This window comes from Acomys minous, assembly GCF_964271855.1.
Source record: "Acomys minous genome assembly, chromosome: 3".
Lineage (NCBI taxonomy): Eukaryota > Metazoa > Chordata > Mammalia > Rodentia > Muridae > Acomys > Acomys minous.
Genome location: NC_140485.1, coordinates 116166267 through 116187540, shown reverse-complemented (window position 1 = coordinate 116187540; position 21274 = coordinate 116166267). Strand labels below are relative to the sequence as shown.

At 42.4% G+C, this 21274-nt stretch overlaps 3 protein-coding genes across 3 annotated transcripts; 1 reads left to right on the top strand and 2 right to left on the bottom strand.

The window, feature by feature from the left end:
* Positions 1-2946: 2946 nt before the first annotated feature.
* Positions 2947-3973, top strand: LOC311594038 (trace amine-associated receptor 5; the record flags this gene model as incomplete). The annotated part of the gene is made up of 1 exon (XM_084775456.1): positions 2947-3973. The coding sequence occupies one exon, from the start codon at positions 2947-2949 to the stop codon at positions 3958-3960; it is 1014 nt and encodes a 337-aa protein (XP_084631582.1). The 3' UTR covers positions 3961-3973.
* A 6929-nt stretch (positions 3974-10902) lies between these two features.
* Positions 10903-12629, bottom strand: LOC311593408 (trace amine-associated receptor 6; the record flags this gene model as incomplete). The annotated part of the gene is made up of 2 exons (XM_084774670.1): positions 12514-12629; positions 10903-12010 (listed from the first exon to the last, which is right to left on the bottom strand). Exon 2 carries the CDS (start codon positions 11932-11934, stop codon positions 10903-10905), a length of 1032 nt encoding a protein of 343 aa, XP_084630796.1. The 5' UTR covers positions 11935-12010; positions 12514-12629.
* A 5311-nt stretch (positions 12630-17940) lies between these two features.
* On the bottom strand, positions 17941-18972 carry LOC311595109 (trace amine-associated receptor 7a; the record flags this gene model as incomplete). Its single annotated transcript, XM_084777479.1, has 1 exon — positions 17941-18972. One exon carries the CDS (start codon positions 18970-18972, stop codon positions 17941-17943), a length of 1032 nt encoding a protein of 343 aa, XP_084633605.1.
* Positions 18973-21274: the final 2302 nt, after the last annotated feature.

The following is a 21274-nucleotide window of genomic DNA, read 5'->3' as shown; positions in this document are numbered from 1 at the left end:
GAATAACTATTTAACAATGTATATAGTTCAGAGGAGGTCAGGCAAAATGCAGTGGGGGGACATCAGAAAGGGAGGTTTTTGAAAGACAACGGAAGGTCCTCATGTTGATGACATTTACCAGCATGCTACAATAAAACATAAATTTTTTAAGAACAACTCCAAAGGTAACACAAAGAAGAAACTTAAACAAATGCCTAATAGGATATACAATTAGAGGCTATGCAAAGTAAGATGAGAAATTAATCTTTGTTGATTTCCCACTAAGCTTGGGGCCAGGGGTATAATGTGTCTCATTGGATTTTCTAAATATTTAAATCCCAGAACATTAGATCCTCTTGCTCCCAACAACAAGGTCACAGAGCTCTAATTTTAGAAGTGATATTCAAAGTGGAGCTCCCTCTCTGCAGAGCGATTTGCATTCTAACGTTATCAAATTTTCCTGATTATTGGATTTATCAACGGAGTTCCTGCTAAAAGTGGGTTGTATTGTAGTCCACAAACACAGCTGGAACCACTTCTTTATTTGAAGATGGTTGCTTTTACTATTAATTCTTAGAACACGAATCCTTATCTTACCAGCCCACTGTGGCTGCTCTTTTGGACTGCAAATATAAAGAGAAACAGTCAGAGACCTTGGAACACTCTGCCCTAAATGAGAGGTCTCCATGGAATCCTCCACTCAGGGCTCAGCGAGCCCCGTGCAAGGGGAGGCCATGAGCGCCTAAGAGCCAGAGAGGATGGAGGGCACCAAGAGCACAAGGCGCTCTGAATCAACATGGCGGAAGCTCATGTGGATGACAGAGACTGAGGCAGCCAGCCCAGGGCCTGCAGGGGTATGCACCAGGCACCTACTCATATACTATGGCTTCCAGTTTGCTGTTCTTATGGGATACTCATGTGTGCAATTGGTGCATGTGTGTGTGTGTGTGTGTGTGTGTGTGTGTGTGTGTGTGTGTGTGTTTGTTTTTTGTGCCTGCTTGTGGACTCTTTTTGTTTGTTTTGTTCCAATTCTGATATGTTAATTTTATCTTATATTTTATCATCATCCTTCATCAATCTGTTTGTTTTCTAATATGAGATGGGAAGGGAGTGGATCCTGAGAGGAGGAGAGATGAGGAAAAACTGTGAGGAGTAGAGCGAGGTGAAACTATAATCAATATATATCACGTGAGGAAAAAATCCATTTTTAATAAAAAGGAAACATTTTTTAAAGCCTTATTGTCTGGCTGTTTGTAATACTGAGCAGTAGGCACCTTTAGAGCCCTGGGCTTCTTTTTGAGAAGAGCTTCAGAGAGTCTTTCTGTCGTGACCAACCTTTGGAGATGTTCTCTTAAGAACCTGCCTTTTAACTTATTTATATGGAACAGTTCAGCCTGGCTTCAAGTCTATGATCCTTGGCTTCCAGGTGCACAGATTTTCAGGCGTCCACTGGTGCTGCTCACATAACGATCAATCAATCAATCAATCAGGGCTGTTTCTCAGGTCAGGAGATCAGTACGATGTCGGCAGAGAAGTCCAGGAGGAGAAAGGCTGGGTGGCCCTTTCCAAACCGTCTGAAATCAAGTGAAGCATATATCTAGTAATTATCTATGAAGATTCCTTTGTGGCTGTCCCCACGCACAGAAGTGAAAAACCTCAGTGTGTTTGGATTTCCCTCTTGTTAATTGCAGTATTGAAAAGGAAGACACACAATGGAGACTTGTGAATAGCGGGACCCAGGTCCCTTGGCACTCCTTCACTGTTTATTTGTATCAACACACATGAAGGAGCCGGTTCTTCTGAGAATATATAAACTCCCCTGACCTCTTGCTTATCACTTTTGCTGACAGAAGAGCTCTGCTCATGCCTGTGTCCACCTGGGACAGACAACTCTTTTATGGGGTGACTAATTCCTACCTGGGTAAGTAGTTCAGAAACTTTCAATTTACCTTAAATTTTTTTTACCTTTTTTTTTTTTGAGACATGTCTGTCTGATGTATCCCAGACTAAATTTGAACTTACTGAGGCACCAAGGATGCTCTTGGGCTATGATTTCCCTGCCTCTACTGCCCATGTGTTGAGATTATAGGTGTGTGCTACCACATCCACATTATGTGACATTAGAAATCAAGCCCAGAGATTTGTGCACACTAAGAAACTACTGTACACACTGAGGCACATCCTCAGGTTGTTAGTGCAGTGTTTCATAGTCTACAGGTCAGTGTGTGGTAAGTATTTTCTCATATTATGTAATTTTACCCTGTGTGTTATATTTTTTAAAAAATGCAATGCAAAAAAAAACCCTGCATTACGAAAAATTTTGTCCCTTTGTTTATTTGTCTGCTGAACTCTTTCTTGGGGATGAATTGATAAAATTAAAAACTTTGACTTACTAAACTATTGTCAATTTATGTAAGTATTGAAGGAGAAGGTCATACAGTCTCCCTCAAGAAACAACTTGTTCACAATAGTTACTTTGTCACCTGGGTTCAGACTCCAAACTTTTAAACTTCACTTTGCATTTGGCAAGGGCCTTAAGCAAAAAGGAGAACGGTTTATGATTTTATACCGAACACTACGGCACACTTTCCTTTGAGGAAACACTTAGCCTAGATCTTTCTTTTCTTTTTATAGAGATATTGTTTACAAGGTTTTTTGAAAGAGTCTTGTCTGACTGGAAGAAGAGCTAGTTCCTGAACTCCTAGTCCTGGGCTGCACTTGTTTTTTAGGATATATTTGATCCAGTACCCAGGGATCAATTAGGTCAGTCACCTTTGCTTTTCTCTTCTTCATCTCATTCTGTGATAGTTTAAAATAATAATAATAATAACAAAAACAACAACAACAACAATTATTATTATTATTATTATTATTATTATTATTATTATTATTATTATTTCCTTTCTCTTGTATTGATGTTGAAAAGGTGATCGCTTTCCATGGAAAGCTGAAGAACGGAACTTATAAATGAGAGCTGTCCTCCTCCCGGATGCCGGAGAGCAGCCTGCAGCGTTCTGCTACCAGGTGAATGGGTCCTGTCCCAGGACAGTGCACCCTCTGGCCATCCAGGTAGTCAGCTACCTGGCCTGCGCAGTAGGTGTGCTCATCATAGTCCTGGGGAATTTGTTTGTGGTATTTGCTGAGTCCTACTTTAAAGTACTCCACACTCCCATGAACTTCCTGCTGCTCTCCCTGGCCCTGGCCGACATGTTGCTGGGTCTGCTCGTGCTGCCCCTGAGCACAGTCCGCTCTGTAGAGAGCTGCTGGTTCTTTGGGGACTTCCTGTGCCGTCTGCATACGTACCTGGACACGCTGTTCTGCCTCACTTCCATCTTCCACCTCTGTTTTATTTCCATTGACCGTCATTGTGCCATCTGTGACCCGCTGCTCTATCCGTCCAAGTTCACGGTCAGGATAGCCCTCTGCTACATCTTGGCAGGGTGGGGGATACCAGCAGCCTACACTGCCTTCTTCCTCTACACAGATGTGGTAGAGAGAGCGCTCAGCCAGTGGCTAGAAGAGATGCCGTGTGTGGGCAGCTGTCAGCTGCTGTTCAATAAGTTCTGGGGCTGGTTAAACTTCCCTGCGTTCTTTATCCCCTGCCTCATCATGATCAGTCTGTACGTGAAGATCTTCGTGGTTGCCACTAGGCAGGCTCAGCAGATCAGTGCCCTGAGCCAAAGCTTGTCTGGGGCTGTCAAGCGGGAAAGAAAAGCAGCCAAGACGCTGGGCGTTGCTGTGGGCATCTACCTTGTGTGTTGGCTCCCCTTCACTGTCGACACGCTAGTTGACAGCCTCCTTAACTTCATCACCCCACCCCTGGTCTTTGACATCTTTATTTGGTTTGCTTATTTTAATTCAGCCTGTAACCCCATCATATATGTTTTCTCCTACCGGTGGTTTAGGAAGGCGCTGAAACTCCTCCTGAGTGGAGAGATCCTCTCACCGCGGACACCAAATATTGATTTGTACCATGAGTGATTTTAGCCGAGCACGAGGGAGGACGGTGGTATAGCCGTCGGCTATGATGTTTCCCTAGTTTGTAGACAGCTCCCAGGGCTCATGTGAAGAAGAATAGCTCGTTACTTAGTCAGCAAAGAAGTACCGCTATCAGTCAGTAAGTATTCTCACAGAGGAACGCAGGGAGAGAGGGCTGATCCTATGAATACCCGAGTGGATAACAAGAATTCTGGGAACTAGCCAACCTCTAAGTCATTGCTTCCTAGACACCGAGAAGAGGAGGTGGAAGTCAGGGAAGCCCCGGGTTTGCTTTCTAAGTTGCTCCCTGTGTACAACACGTGGATCAGTCAGGAAACTCCCGTTGACTTTCCCCTCTGACTTTCCCGTTGACTTTCTCACTCACTAAAAAATCAGGCTCACACCATTGCCTCTCTAAAACGGCCCAGAAATAAAACACTGTACAATCTACGATTTTGCTCGAGTCATAATGTCATGCTCAACAAATGGGGTCCAACATTTGGAACGTGTTTTAAAACGTTCATTTTAGAATCCCCGTCTTCTTAGAACCCAGCTGTTTAAAAGTCTGGAAGCCACATCTGTTCCTTTCAATGCAGGATAATTGTATATTATTAAAGGAATATTTTTTTCATTTAAAAAAAATAAGGGAAGCCTAAAATCTGTGACCTATTTTGTGATAGTTACCCACATCTTCTTGTCATTTAATATTCCTCTTTTATGTTTGTGTCACATAAACTAAATCCACTATGTTGCCACAAGTCCTAGTGCATGATTTTCAGAATACCTGAGCCCCATGCATAGAGACACAGAAACAAGCAGCCAATAGCATTTGTCACTGAGAAGAATGCGCCCTGCTTCTGTCCTTTTCTTGCCAGTTTCCTAAAGGTCTCTGAGAGTCACTCTGGTTCCCCAGTCTACACCAGTCCTGAGTAATTCTTTGTAAAATTTCCTTGTAAATTAATTTGAAGCTTCTGGGTTGTTCCATACATATTTACAGGTGTGTGTATGTGTTTATGGTTTTTGTCAGTCTCAATAAACAGACCATGAATAAATGCATGTGTTTCTGGAACAACTTCTATCTCAATCTCCTTACCTGCTTTCTGGGCAAATGTCTCAGATTCACTCATGTTGGGTTTGGCTGTACGATCTGTCTTGATCAAAGCCTTATGGGTCATGGCGCCTGGGACCCCCAACCAGAAACTTAAAGAATAATGTGTGGTTGAGCTCAGTTTCCTGCACTTCTTCTGCCTTCCACCTTCGGAACAGGGGAGCCCAGAGGAAGTTGCTTCTTCAGCCAGGATCTCAGAGAAAGAAGACCCAGGAAGGGAGAACAACGCAAACCTATAGCTGAGGCAGGACGACCACACCTCTGCAGCTCTCACACCATGTGCTCCGAGAAGGCCAGGTACTAGCCAGAGAGCACAGAGGCATTGTAGCTTTCATCTGCTTGGAAGGACGAGGCTCAGGTGTATCTAAAAGTGCCAGGGATGACAGGTAGAGAGGAGTTACACAGAGTTCTAGTCTTGGCCTTTCATTCGGTATATAACCTTTCAAAGACCACACTATGCTTTCAAAGACCACACTATTCAAAGATAAAAATGTGAAGGCAAAGGATCCGAGTTGGGGTAAATGCTGCCCCACTTGGCGGGAGTCTCCCTGGAATGAAACAATGCGGCTAGAAAAAGGAAAGAGGAGAACGGAGAAGGCTGTAGCACAGATGGTGCCAGTGGTCCAGGCAGGTGGTGACACAGCTGCTGGTGACACAGCTGCGGGCACAAGCTCCTTTGGGCCCACAGAAAATAAGTAGTGGTGAGACCCGGGGAGTGTTGCCTCCCATTTTCTACTTGGAACACAAAAGGGCAGACAAGAACAATGCTTGAATTTCATGGGCAGTCACTGGGATGAATTGCCATTATTCAACTATGTGGCCAGTGTGGTCAAAGCCGTCTGTCACTGTCATGTGCCGCACTAACTCAAGGCTCCTTGAGGCAATGCCACCAGTACGTCCTCCTCTGACAAGCTTGGGTTTAACATTTCTCCTCTTACTGTTTTTGTTTGTTAAAAGTTTTAACCTTGATAATCCAAACTGAAAATTCTCAGTTCTGAAGTAGCCTTGAAAAGCCTTTCTGTAATTGAATTGCCATCAACATGAGCTCCCTACAGCTAGCCTATACAAGAACATTGTGGGAAAGTCCTTTAGAATTTGTAGTTTCATTGTTCCTAAAGTATAGTTAGCATGGTTTCCACCATTGCAGGCTCTATAGAAGATTATGGGGTGAGGAGAGAGTAGGATCCCTTTACCTGATAGACCTGGGTCCAAATCCCAGTTGTCCCTAAAGTCTAAGTCATGTCCCTTTTCCTGTCTGGACTTCAGTGCCCCCTTTTAGGAGTACAAGATAGTAACGTTTTGGAGATTTCACTGGAAATGATTAGCTGTCCATGACATCACACTTAAAAAAAAACCTTTTTTTTTTTTGTTTTGTTTTGCTTTGTTTTTCAAGACAGGGTTTCTCTGTGTAGCCTTGGCTGTCCTGGACTTGCTTTGTAGACCTTGAACTCACAGAAATCTGCCTGCCTTTACCTCCCCTGAGTTCTAGGATTACAGGCCTGCACTCAGCTCAGAGCAGAGATTTGAACCTTGGGCCTTCAGACGTACAGTCTGATGCCTTCCCAGCTGAGCTATTTAGACCCTGACATGACACATGTAACCGTAATGAAAACAAACACATGGATGGTTCAAGTCTCAGTGTTTTCATCCTTCTTTAGAAAAGTCATTTTTTTAGGCAAGTCTTTCAAAACAGCATCCTATGGTTTTTATATATACATAGATGCAGAGAGAGAGGGTGTGTGATCGATTGACTCACATGATGGGGTGAACTAGCCAACAATAACGATCTGCATCCCAGGGAGGTTGAGAGCCCTGCAGCTGCTCAGCAAAGCAGTTTGCCTCAGCAGTTCCCACCTAGCTCTGAAGGGCTGGATCAGATGAAGTCTGACATCAGCAGAGGGCGTCAGAGACATCTTTAGTCACACTCAGGGTGTAGAAAACAGGGTGTGCCTTCCAAACCCTTTATATCTGAGCTACCTACCCACTGGAAGGTGCTGCACACTTTTAATCCCTTCTTTAAACTCCCAAAGACATACCCAGAGGTGTGTCTCGCAGCTGATCCTAAGTCCCACCAAGCTTACTAACGCAGTGTATACACCTTGATCAGAGACCAACAGGTATAAGGCGAGCAAGAAAGCAGAAAAATAAGATAGACCCGTTCTGATAAATACAATTAAGAAGTTGGGGGTGGGGGATTGTAAAGGAGAGGATCGTTGCCAGTGCTGGCCTCCACAGTGACTTTCCTGAGAGAGAAACATCAGAGATGAGCCTGTGGGAGTGACCTGAGCCAGCCTTGCAAAGGTGTGAGAAATGAGTGATGGGTGAAGACGGATAGACACATTACAGAAACAGACCCTCAGTACACCAAGTACCCTTGGCAGACAGGGAACCCAGCTGATCATCTGGCCCTAGTTAATGCTCTAAGCAGTTGGACTGCAGTCCTGTGTCTCATGGATTTTCATTGGCTATACACCATCACTTTTTAATGGTGTGGTTTTTTTTCTCCCTGATAGGTGGGATGCACCTTATAGTCTACTTGGTTAAAGGCCTTGAGTAGAACTTTAAATTGTTAGCCCCTCACTGGTATCTTCCTGTGCCCCTTCCCTCTTTCACCCTATTCCCCTCCCCTAGGCCTGTGACAGAAGGGGACCTCCTCTCCCACTATATGATCACAGCCTATTAGGTTTGAGTGGAACTTTTATTCCCCATCCTTTTTGTTTTGTTTTGTTTTGTTTTTTTTGGGGGAGAGGTTGTTTGTTTGTTTTTTGTTTTGTTTTGTTTTGAGACAGGGTTTCTCTGTGTAACCTTGGCTGTCCTGGAATTATTTCCCCCAGTTTTTAAACATAAGCAAGTATGCTTACAGATGTAGAAGCAGCAAGATTAAGATAGCTATCTATATTTTTCTGTACTTTTAGGAGGGGAGTTAATACTTTTCGAAAACAAAATATTACATCATTTTCTCCCTCCCACCTGCTCTCATATCTATTATCTATCTATCTATCTATCTATCTATCTATCTATCTATCTATCTACCTATCTATCTATCTCATATATGGGGACACACACACACAAACACACAGGGCTCCTTGTACCCAGGAACAACTCTGATTTGGCGGGGACCATTTTGGGAGCAAGAATCTCAGCATCAAGCATGCTTGAGTCCCCAAGCCAAAAGCCACACCACCGTTTTCAGTGACACTGTTATTGAAATGACTGCTAATGCGCTTACCTCAGTTTCTGTCATCCTCAAAATCCTGACACAATAACCTGCCATTCATTAAATACCTCAAGGTGGGAGAAGCAGCTGTGTGAGGTTCCTCTTACACTTGACTATCCCTGGCCACTAGATGGAGCAGTCCATTAGGCCTTCTTGTTGATAGGCTCCAGCAAAGCATGAATGAAGGTTCTGGTTGAAAGAATGCGGTGAAATCTAAGCATCCTGCAGTCACTCATGTGAGGGCAGATGCCCAGGATAGCTTGCCCGGCACCGCATGAGCCAAAAATAACCCTTTTTATGCTAAGCTGTGGAAGTACTTGTTTTTAACTCAGCTATGTCTAACCTATACCTGACGGTGATCCTTGCATCCTAGACCTGTAATTGGTCTTAGGGCTTTGGGCATACTCCAGAATAGGATGCTGAGTATTCTGAATACATTATGTGTGTTTTGTAGGGCAGGGGCGGGGGAGAGTGAATACATATGTTTAATATATGGTCTAAAAGTGATTAAAAAATCATTGGCAAGACAAACTTATATGTTCTATGTTCTCTTAGGTGTAAATTTTATTAATTATATTCCTTTGTGGTATTTCTTCTTGTTTGTCCTAAATTTCCTCTTGCTTTTACTTATTGTTTAATTTCTCATTGTTAAATATTTGTTATATACCACAATTTTCCATAAAGACATTTCATTGAAATAATATCACATACTCAACCACATTCATACCCCAGTACCCTTCCCTTTGCCCCATTCCCACTAGCATCTTAATCTCATTTCTATTTTATGGCATTATATGTAGGTACATTATATAATGTGTGTATATGATGTAAAATCTAGGATCTGCAAATGACAGAAAATATTATATTCATCTTTCTAAGCTTGAGTTCTTTCACTTAACTTGATGACCTTCAGTTTGTATCTATTATTCTTCAGATGTTCCAATTAAACTCTTCTTTGTGACTGAATAAATCTCCATTGGGCATATATAAACATTTTCTTCATCCATTCATCTGTTGTCAGATAAACTGATTCCATAACGTGGCTATTGTAAACAATGCTGCAATAAACACTGTGGTATGCTGATTCAAAGTGCTCGGTGTATACTCAGAAGTGGTATAACTAGATCACATGAAAGGTCTGCCTCCCAAGTCCTTGAAAAATCTCCACACTAGTTTCCATTGTGGGTAGACTAGTTAGTATCGTGCAGCATTGTGCAAAGGGATCCTCTTTCTCCACATTTTTACCAATAGCTGATGTTGTTCATGCTCTCAGTTTTAGATATTCTGGGTGGGATAAGACAGAGTATGTCTCAAAGTAACTTAAGCTTGCATTTCACTGATGGATAAGGATGTTGAAAAGTTTTTTTTCATATATTTATTGACAACTTGTACTTCATTTTTGAAAGCAATCTGCCTCTTTTGTTGGGATATTTTCTGAATGTTTTGTTTAGGTTTTTAGTATTTATGTTTTTTATTTCTTTGTATAGTCCAGGTGTCAATCCCATGTCAGGTGTACAGTAAGCAAGAATTTTTCTCCTATTCTGTAGACTGCTAAATTTTTATTTATTTTAGAGAAAAGAATTTGAGCTTATTTATTTAAAAAAATATTTGCAATGAGCAACAATGTTTCTTACCAGAGTCATGGCTTACAAAGGGGGAGATGCCGTTCCCTGTTTCCAAAGCATTTAGCATGGATTTTACTATGGTGTAGGCACAAAGTTCATGTTTTGTTAAAAAACAAAAACAAACAAACAAACAAAAAAACCAAACCAGTAAACCAATGAATGTTTGAATGCTTGCTGTTAATTTATATTCTACATAGTTACTGAAACTCAGAAAATTTTCATGGTAGCCAAACTTCACTAAAGAAAATTAGAGACTTCACTTGAAAGAGATTCTCCTTAATGAACACTATTCCATGCACCTAAAGTGACTGGTGTGACGCAGAGTCCCGTGTGGCTCACGGATCCAGTTTCCACTCAAAGGAGCTGCCACAGAACCACAGGGCCTTCACTCTGGAAAGCCTAATGGAGAGAAAATGATGGTGTAGAACAGTAACAACAGCCCCACCGAGGTGGTGCCCATTTGCCAACTTTCCCCCTGCACTCTGGGATCTCTCACATGACTCAGTTGATTAAATTTGCCGAATAACCTCTTTTGTATGTTGTCTTTGAAAGATGAAAGGAAAGCAGGGACTGGTGGAAGCCTGTTCATGTCTGAAATGAAATATTGAGCAGGCTAGGGTCAACCTGGAAGCTTTGAAAAGAAAAAAGGAAAGCACCAGAGGTGGCCTGTGGTGCTTTAGCAGACGATGCTGGGATAAAGGAAAAACCAGTGGATTAAAAGAAGGAGTGTATGAGGGTAATCAAATGAAAGAAGTGTTGCTTGCTCAGCTCCGAAGTCGAAAACATATAATAACTTAACATTTGTTGGTCAGGTTGACCTTTAAGAGGAACAGCAGCAAGGTGCTCACCCCAACAAGGCTGGCAAATGCTGACTCATGATGCCAACGTGAGCAGCTGTTATTCTTTTCCATTAAGGGTCTTCTTAGACTTCTTAAGGACTCAGTTCATTAGGGAATTAAAGGTGTCCGCGCGCTCCTCTGTGCTGCTGCTTATATTTACTCAGAGACCAAGCTCATAGTGCTCGAGCTGTTTTTGAAGGCCTGGCCGCTTATAATAACCCTAATAGCTTTCTTAAACCATGGATAAAATAAAGCATAGATCAAGGGATTCATGGCTGAGTTGTAATAAGCGCACCAAACGCAAATCTCGTAAATGTAGGCAGGGGTGATGAATCCCATAAAAGCATCGATTAAAGAATCGATGCTGTACGGCAACCACGAGATCATGAACGCCACCACGGTGATTCCCAGGGTCTTGGCGGCTTTTCTCTCTCTCCTCGCCACTCTGGCTTTGTAGCTCTCCGAGGATGCTTCTGGTTTGCTACCAACATTTTCTATCTTTTTAGCCTGTTGTCTAGCCACCAGAAAAATGTTGCTATACAGAATTATCATAACAAGAGTAGGGATAAAGAAGGAGAGAAAATCTATCAGCACCCAGTTCTGATTCACAACTACTTGGCACCCTCCTATGCAGTTGAGCGCATTGGATACTTCCTCCAGACCATCGTCATAGACCCCAGTGTAGAACACGGCACCGCTATACACCAGAGGCAGAATCCAGGAGACGCCGATGCAAATTCCTGCCACAGGCACCGTGAACTTGGTGGGATAGACCAGAGGGTCGGTGACAGCGATGTGCCTGTCGATGGAGATGAAGCAAAGGTGGAAGAGAGAAGCGTAACAAAATGCCACGTCACAGCAGGTGTGGAAAGTGCAGAAGCTTCTCCCGAAGTACCAGCAGCTCTCGATGGACCTGACCATGCTGAAGGGCATCACCGAGAGCCCCACGCAGAAGTCAGCGCAGGCCAAGGACGCGATGAGGAAATTGGTGGGAGAATGTAGCTGCTTGAAGTGTAGGATGGAGATCATCACCAGGAGGTTTCCAAACACAGCCAGCACAGCCCCAAAGCCAAAGACTGCGTATAGGATGACGCTGGACCCAAGCGAGTAGGGAGTTTTCACGCAGGACCCGTTCACGTTCTCATAGCAGAGCTGCAGGACTTCGGGCAGAGACGAGTTCCTGCTCATGTCGCTGCTGTGTGCATGGGCAGACGGTCTGCGTTTGATCTTGGTTCTCACGATTCAGGAATTCTAGTTTTCAGTACTGTAGGGGAGAAGAAGTCCATATCAATCCAGTAGGATGATATCATGAGATATTAAGTCTACACGTCCCCTTGATGGGGAGGCCTGGTGGCACTCAGAGGAACGATAGCAGGCTACCAAGAAGAGACTTAATACCCTATGAGCATATACAGGGGGAGGAAGTCCCCCTTAGTCACAGACATAGGGGAGGGGAATAGGGGGAAAGTGGGAGGGAGGGAGGAATGGGAGGATACAAGGATGTAATATGAATTAATAATAATAATAATAATAATAATAATAATAATAATAATAATAATAATAATAAAAAAGATATTAAGTCTATTATATTTTTTTCATTTTTAACTCTTCTAACAATTTCCAAGCATTCTTTTGGTGGAAAAATCCAATAAATACTATATGGCCCAAAATTACTGGGGATGAATTTCAATTAACAAATGACATGTTTTCTTAATTGGTTAAATATTCTTTGATCCCTCAATATGCATATATATATATGTGTATTACCTCTTGTGCTCCTCTGGCAGCAGTCAGTAAGGGCGGATGTAGCTATGAAGCTGGTGGTTCACCTATAGATGACTTCCATGTGACATGTCTTAAACTACTGCCTAAATGGTGTGGCCCTTCAGCTAAATAGACACCACCAATGGGAAAACCCCTTGATGGGATCCCAGCAGGGCAAGGTGTGAACCAATAAGATTATATTCAACAGTGATTATTAGGAAAGTTGATCTACAAAACAAGTCTCTTCTACATTAATTACTATTGAGTGAGTTAGGCCAAATAATTATTTTCCTTTGTTGTCAGACTTGAACCACGCCTTCCTTCTCAGTCATGATTCAGTCACCTTCCTGGAATTTTAAAAAGATATGACAAGGCCACAAAGTTTAAAGGTCATCCTGGCTCTTTCCTGTCTGTTAACAGTCATTTATGCACCTACTGTGGCTACCAAGCAGAAAGATGACAAGCTGTGGGGAGATACTAAACTGCAGAGAGATGTGTTATAGAGGCCTTAAAAATGAAGCAGCTTTTCCCAAGGACTTCTGGGAAGATGAGTTCTGCTCTCGATCCATTGCTACCTAGGATATGTGTGCAAAGCCTGCCCATCCACTGACAGATCTACAGTGAGCACTCTGCTTGTGTGACACTTCCTTTGTGGTTACTGGAGACTGGCCTTTCTGCCCATGCTCCTAAGGAGATTTCATTTTACAAAGAGCAGTTTACAGGGAGTGAGAACTCTGAAATGGATTCCATATCCACAGTCTCAACCCTGGCAGAGCACTTGGGATTTTTTTTTCAATCTTCTTTGGTGAAGAGGTCAAGTCTCTGGCAGCGCAGGGCTGGAAACACGCAGGCATGTATAAGCTTGCACGGTGATTTATAAAGAGTGAGAAGTTATTTTTTTTTATCCATCCCACTGCCTACCTGCTCACAGATTAATATCAGCAATATTCTTATTTAGATATTGTTCAGATTTCTACTGACATTTTTTCTTAGTGCCCAACTTTACAAAACGATGTCAATTGCTTAGATTACAAAACCCTATGCCGGGCTTTCCCCGCCTGTGTTCTGTAGAGATGTGAACCAGTCCTACAGGCTGTGTGGCACCAAGTAGCATTCCTGACAGCCAATATTACCCACTCACAATCCCTGCTTGTGAATGTGTCTCTAAACATTCTTGAATATTCTCAGGAGGCAAACTTACCCCTTCCCCACATTGAGATCTATGTTCTGGCAAATACAAATCTTTCCCTTGGCATCCTTGCCACTGGGCAGACAGTGGATGTCTGTAACTGGGAATAAAGTAATGAAGAAGTGCATGTGATCTCCATGATCGTAAAGCCTGAGGTCCTGAAGATGAAGCGACGCTGATGGAGACCTGGGCATGTGACTGACTGCAGCGCCAGAAGGGATAAGACAGTGTTTATAATAGTACAGTAAGTGTAAGAACAGGCAGATCCAGGCCCAGAGATCCTAAAATAATAAGGTTATATGAATAACTGCTTCAGCATTTGTACAGTTCTAACTATCTCTCTCTATTTTTTTTTAATGTCATCTAAGACCAATAGGGGAACGTAGGTTAATTTGTACCCTCATGTTTACCAACTCAGGAAGAAGCACTTTCCCTGGTGCTGAGGTGGGATGGAACTGGAGGCTCTTTTGAGGCCTCTAAACTTCTTCCTCAAATACGACTCTCTAATGCTGCCCCCAAGGCCATGGCTAGTACATGGTTTGGCAGCGTCAGGAAGAGTTCCTGATTCCTGTGGGTTTATGACTGTAAAGTTCCTGATTCCTATGGGTTTATGACTCTAATGGCCAGGAAAGGGTTCCCAGGCAAACTTTTGGTTCTTACATCAGCTAAAGTTTTCCCTCTCATTTCTGCACTTGATCTTTAGTTTGGTCCTTTAAGACGTTCCTAATGAGACCGTCTCCCTGGTGACTTAATGTGTGAAATAGTCCTCATTATGACCAAAGTAGGCAAAGGATGTGATAACGATGGCCTGTGGTCATGGCAGAGCCCAGACCCACCCCGGGAGTGTTAATGAGAGGAAGCGTTTTTTTAGTCCTGTCTCTGTGGATTAGAGACTGGAGGTAACCAAACACCAGGCAGGTCAAAGTATTAATCTGTAAATGAAAACCACTGTGCATTGTGTACATGCAGCCAGGTTGTCTGGTGAGGCTCTCAGAAGCATTGCTAAATCAACTTGATTCTCTACGTCACCACCTTGCATTGACTTGACAAGTGTTTCTCTGAGTGTGTGTTGACTGCTTGTGGGTACTTGGAGTAGGGTGAGATGTTTTAGAAGCCATTTTTTTTCTCCAAGTGCAGTTTAACAAGTGTTCCCTTTTCCATTTGCTAGTCGGACCTCAACTGCCACACAGGCTTGTCTAGTCACTGTGGGCACCGGGAGCTTCAATGTTAGGATTCCAGTTAAGGCTGCAGTCCACACCCACTACAGTATGTCTGTCCTCAAAAAGCCCAGCTTTAGGCAAAGGATGAAAAAAATCCTTCACACACAAAAAGAAAAAGAAAAAAATTTTTTTCTTTTAAAGACAGGGTCACTGAGTAGATTTGTCTGTTCTAGAACTCACAGAGATGCACTATTGCATCTAGGAAGAATCTCAATCATATTTCCAATATTGTTTCTAAGCTTGGAATATCTGTACTAGAAGCTACATTTACTAGTTCCCCTGATTTTATGGTGACATACAAGATACAATTATGTGAACACATATATATCTAAAGAGTCAACCTTGCTCTGTGTCCTCACTATGTAGCCCTGGGTGCCCTAGAAATCACTTTGTAGATGAAGCTGGCCTCATACTCAGAGACCTGTGCACCTCTGCCTCATGAGTGCTGAGATTAAAGGTATATACCACCACACCCAACAGTGCAGATGTGTATGTATGTATGTATGTATGTATGTATGTATGTACGTATGTATGTATATGTGTATGTATGTGTGTATATGTGTATGTATGTGTGTAAGTATATATATACATTATGTACATATACACATATGTGTGTATGTATATATAACATATATTATGATTGCCTTCAAATCATCAGCCTTTATGTGGAAGAACAAACTCTTCCCTGATTTATATTCACTCATGGTAATGACTGAGAGGACTGAATTCTTAATAAGGATCTCAAGCAAATAAGGGACCTTTTAAAAGCAACCCTGCCTCCAAAAGAAAAGTAATGAAAAGAAAGGGAAAAAGAAGCCAATGAATCTTGTGTGGAATTTTCTGTGCTTCTAGGGCTGAGCCAAATCACACTGGTTTCACAGCGTAACATGAGCTCTCCAGTAGGGTCTGCCTCATGTACCCCACTACCTTGTGGCGGGGTGGTGTGATTAATTTTATTTGAACCCTTCATATTTACTCCTCAGATCCTGTAGAATGTGTCACTAACAGTGACAGAGGATAATATTGGATACTCTTCTTAAATCTCTCTGTGTGTACATCTGTATACCCCCATGCATGCAACACACACACACACACACACACACACACACACACACACACACACCCCAAACACAATTTAAAATATAGATATGCTTTCAAAATTCTGAGATTTCTTTTTGGGCCAGAGTTCTAATACCAGTTAAAAGTATAATTCTAATATAAATACCATAAATAGTCCATAAGTAATCAAAGAATAAATATAATGGTAATGTTTTTCACATTATGTTGGAGCAGGGAAGAGACAGCCATGGGTCCATAGAACCAGGATGGCACAATTTGATAGAGGAAGGGGAGGGTATGTTGTGACCAGATGAGGAGTCTTGGCTTTTCCTGAAGGACCACTGTTGGCCCAGTGAGTAGTAGAAACAGTAGAAGGGAGATCAGCGCCTCATCATCACTTACTGTGAGCGTGCACAACTCACATTTGTTAAGTGCTTCTGTGTTTAAAAGAAAGATGTTAAATATTTATGGATTTAAAGGAAAACACGTTTATTTGCCTAGTCACTGCTCAGCACACAGTGAAAAGTCCCTGGCCGGAGGCATACAGATGAACAAGGACACGGAGCACAGATGTGTGCATCACTATGATGCAGAATGTAGCATTATCACGGACAGGCGACCTCGGTCCTAAAGCCTGGGCTACAGTACAAGAAGGCTTCTGAAATCGCTTTTGTCTCAAGCTTTTGTACACAGGACACTTGTCAAGGTGCTGTTACATACATAAGCCACTGCAGGGACATGCAATTCACAAACATGGTTGCACTGTTCTTCCTAATAGCAAACTTGTGCCCATGGAGAGCAAGTTGTGACTCATCTAATCTGAATAAATGGGCTTGAATGTGCTAGTCTAGTTAGGGAGAGGTTCAAAGATACTGAAGGATCAAACTGTAGAAAATGTCATAGTCACAGTTTTGTTTGACGCACTAGCAACGCTGGTGTTAATAAGCAAAAAAGTTTGTCTTATTGACACTTTCTCTTTTTAGCCTTAGAGGAAAGCCATCTTGTACAACAAAGGTATTTTTGAATTGAGAAGTATGGATGAGAATGTTGGTGGATCAAACACATCTTACTGTAAATCAACTGTGCCTTCCGGTGTCTACTTTACCTGTGACTCTTATTTTACATCATGACAATTATTTTGCTCTGCCCATATAATATACATAAATATATTGCACTTCACAGAGCTCTAAGAACATTGACAACAGTGTCTGGGACTCTGTGTCCTCCCTTGGTGGGTAGAGGAGCATACATTTAAGAATAACCTCCTGTCCCCTGACTCGGAGGAGGAGGTCAGAGTGAACACTCATTTTGAGGTTGTAAATATGTGAACGGGTGTTACTGCTTATGATGTTAGTTTTCTTTATTGTTGCCAGTAGCTGCACCAACACTGTCATTAGTAAAGCTACTTATTGATTTATTTTTCATCACTGAAATTGAACTTTGTGACACACCGTGTACTTAAGTTTTGGGTACCTATGTTTTTATTTTGTACTTAAATTTCATTTTTTAAAAAACCATAGCAGATATATTATGTCTAGAGATTGAACTAATATGAAAGAGAAATGCTGTAATACACACACACACACACACACACACACACACACACACACACACACACATATGGATAGAGAAAGGGAAATATGCATAAACACTCACATTTTTCTCAAGAATACTACAAGGACAGGTTTACTAATCTATGAATATAGGGAAACTCAACGAGAGCACAGCAACAAAGGGCAAAGTGTGCTGGAATTTCCTTAAGCCTAGAATCGGTCCTGTTGGAACCATTATAAATAAGCTTCAATGTTATGTCACTCAGGGAACAATCGCAGATGGATTTACCCATTTGAGTCACAGCTGAAGTATAAGTCATCACTTTACAGGAGCATTCTGGGAACTCAGTTTCCCCAGTGAGAATGTTCTGGTATGAGTCTCTCTTTAATCCCCAAATAAACCAAGAATCTACTCAGGAAACAAGTTAGTGGTGGGGGAATTCTCTCTCAGGATTTGGCCAGTGACTATCATTCTGACAGCTTTTCGAAACCAAGGATAAAAAAATGCATAAATCAAAGGGTTCATGGCTGAGTTATAGTAAACAATCCAAACTAGTATTTCATACACATACGTGGGAGTGATGAAGCCTAGGAAGGCATCAATGATGGAGTCAATGAAGTATGGCAGCCAGGAAAGGAGGAAGGCAGCCACTGCGATTCCCAGGGTTTTGGCTGCCTTTCTCTCCCTCTTGGCCACCCTGTCCTTGTAGCTCTCTGCTGCATTGGCAGTCTGGTCACTCATCTTCTCAATCTTCTGAGCCTGCTGTTTAGCAATGAGGAAAATCTTAGAGTAGACAGTTATCATCACAAGCGTGGGGATTAAAAATATTACAAAATTGATGAAGACCCAGTTTTGATTCACAGCGACCTGACAACCCCCCACACAGGTGAGGGCACTGACTAGATCCTCCAGCCCTGCTTCACTTACTCCTGAGTAAAGGAGGGAAAAGATGTAGATAATGGAGAGGAGCCAGGAGAACAGGATGCACTTGCCAGATACAGATGCAGTGAACCTGGTGGGGTAGGTCAGGGGGTCACTGACTGCAATATATCTGTCCACAGAGATGAAGCTCAAGTGGAAAAGAGAAGAATAACAAAATGACCCATCAAAACAAGAATGGAATTTACAGTAAATCTCCCCAAAGTACCAGCATCCCTCCACAGACCTCACTGTGCTGAAGGGCATCACTGTCAGTCCCACCAAGAAGTCAGCACAGGCCAGGGACGCCACCAGGAAGTTGGCAGGAGAGTGCAGCTGCCTGAAATGAAGAATTGATGTCATCACCAGGAGGTTTCCACACACAGCCAGCACAGTCCCAAAGCCAAAGACTGCATAGAGGATGAGGCGAGGGCCTGTGGAGTATGGGACCCTGACACAGGAAGTGTTCAGCTTCTCATAGCACAGCTGGGCAGATGTGGCAGAGAGCAGGTCTTCACTCATAATTCTGGGTTGATCCCTGAGAATATTGCCATCCAATATGTCAATGTATGCTACTCCAGGTTTCAAAAAGTCCTTGGAAAAATATATAAAACATGTCAGTAATTGCTACTACTTGTCCTCTTCCTTGTACCTGTAAATAAATCTTTATAGCCACTTTTAGGAATCTACTTACATCTTCATTATATAAAATTAGTTTTTCATTACAGTTAAGCTGCTAACTTCTATCATCATTATTTCTTCCTTAATGTTCAAGTTGTCACTTTTCATTATCATATACAATGCTCTTTCTCTCTGCTTTCAAATGTGCTTCTAAATTACCTACTTTCTCTTATTGGAGAAGCAAGCTTGTGTCTTCCACAGTGCTCTCTTGTGTGGTACTTGCTTGTGGTCACATTTTATTGGTCATACTCCCTCAAGTCCCCAGACCCAAGAATGCCCAAAGCACACCTTCTTTGCAGGAAAGTAGCTTAATGGCTTCCAAAACCTAATGCCCTGAAGACTAAACCCCTAGAGTGCAAACAGGCAAGTAAGAGACTTTTCAGCATGTCTTATGTTTATGCCACAACTAAATTCACAGCCATTTAATTTGTGATGACATCACACCTTTCCTGGCGATGGAGAAAGGGGCAATTCCAGCTCTAACTGATCCCCATTCTGCGTTGTAAGCCATGATTATTATTTGAAATCGCCATTGTGTTTTAAGACCCTTTATGAACAATTCTTAACATTGGCGGCCTTAAAAATGTCTTCAGTAGTGTCTTTTGCTTTCCAGTACTGCTTTTTATTAATGACACAGTATGCTAAATTAGGACCAATAGTTAGATGTTTTTTTCTTTTTTTAAAATTAATTTATTCATATTACATCTAAATTGTTAGCCCATCCCTTGTATCCTCCCATTCCTCCCTCCCTCCCGCTTTCCTCCCTACTCCCCTCCCCTATGTTTGTGACTCGGGGGACCTCCTCCCCCTGTATATGCTCATAGGGTATCGAGTCTCTTCTTGGTGACCTGTTATCCTTCCTCTGAGTGACACCAGGCCTCCCCATCCAAGGGACATGGTCAAATATGGGGCACCATAGTTTGTGTGAAAGTCAGCTCTCCTCCACTTAACGGTGGAGAATGTCCTGTCCATTGGCTAGTCTGGGTAGGGGTTCGAAGTTTACTGCCTATATTTTCCTTGGCTGGTGCCATAGTTTGAGGAGGTCCCCAGGGCCCAGACCCGCCTGTCATACAGTTCTTCTTGTAGTTTTCCAGGACCCTCTGGATCCTTCTATTTCCTCATTCTCCCAGGCTTCTCTCACCTAAAGTCTCAGTAGGATGTCCTCCCCTCTGACCCACTTTCCTGGTAGGTAAAGTTTTTTATGGGGACGTACCCCTTGCACTAGTGTCTCGATATAAGTGAGTATATACCATTTAATGCTTTTTGCTTCTGGGTGAACTCACTCATTATGATCATTTCTAGTTCAATCCATTTGTCCACAAATTTCGGGAATTCTTTGTTTTTAATAGCTGAGTAGTATTCCATAGTGTATATGTACCACAGTTTCTTTATCCATTCTTCTACTGAGGGACACGTAGGCTGTTTCCATGTTCTGGCTATTATGAATAAGGCTGCTATGAACATGGTTGAGCATATGTCCCTGTTGTGTGGTAGAGCATCTTCTGGGTATATTCCAAGGAGTGGAATAGCTGGGTCTTGAGGAAGCCCTATTCCCAGTTTTCTGAGAAAGCGCCAGATAGATTTCCAAAGTGGTTGTACTAGTTTGCATTCCCACCAGCAATGAAGGAGTGTTCCTCTCTCTCCATATCCTTGCCAGCATGTGGTGTCAGTTGAGTTATTGATCTTAGCCATTCTGATGGGTGTAAGATGGAATCTCAGTGTCGTTTTGATTTGCATTTCTCTGATGACTTGGAGGTTGCACATTTCTTTAAGTATTTCTCAGTCATTTGATTTTCCTCTGTTGAGAATTCTCTGTTTAGTTCTGAGCCCCATTTCTCTATTGGGTTATTTGGTTTGGTGGTGTTTAATTTATTGAGTTCTTTATATATTTTGGATATTAGACATTTATCAGATGAAGGGTTGGTGAAGATCTTTTCCCAGTCTGTAGGCTGTCACTTTGTTCTGTTGACAGTGTCACCTGCCTTACAGAAGCTTCTGAGCCTCGTGAGGTCCCATTTATTAATTGTTGACGTTAAGGCCTGGACTGTTGGTGTTCTGTTCAGGAAGTTGTCTCCTGTGCCTATGTGGGACTCTTCCCCACTTTTTCCTCTAACTGGATTAATGTCTCTGGTTTTATGTTGAG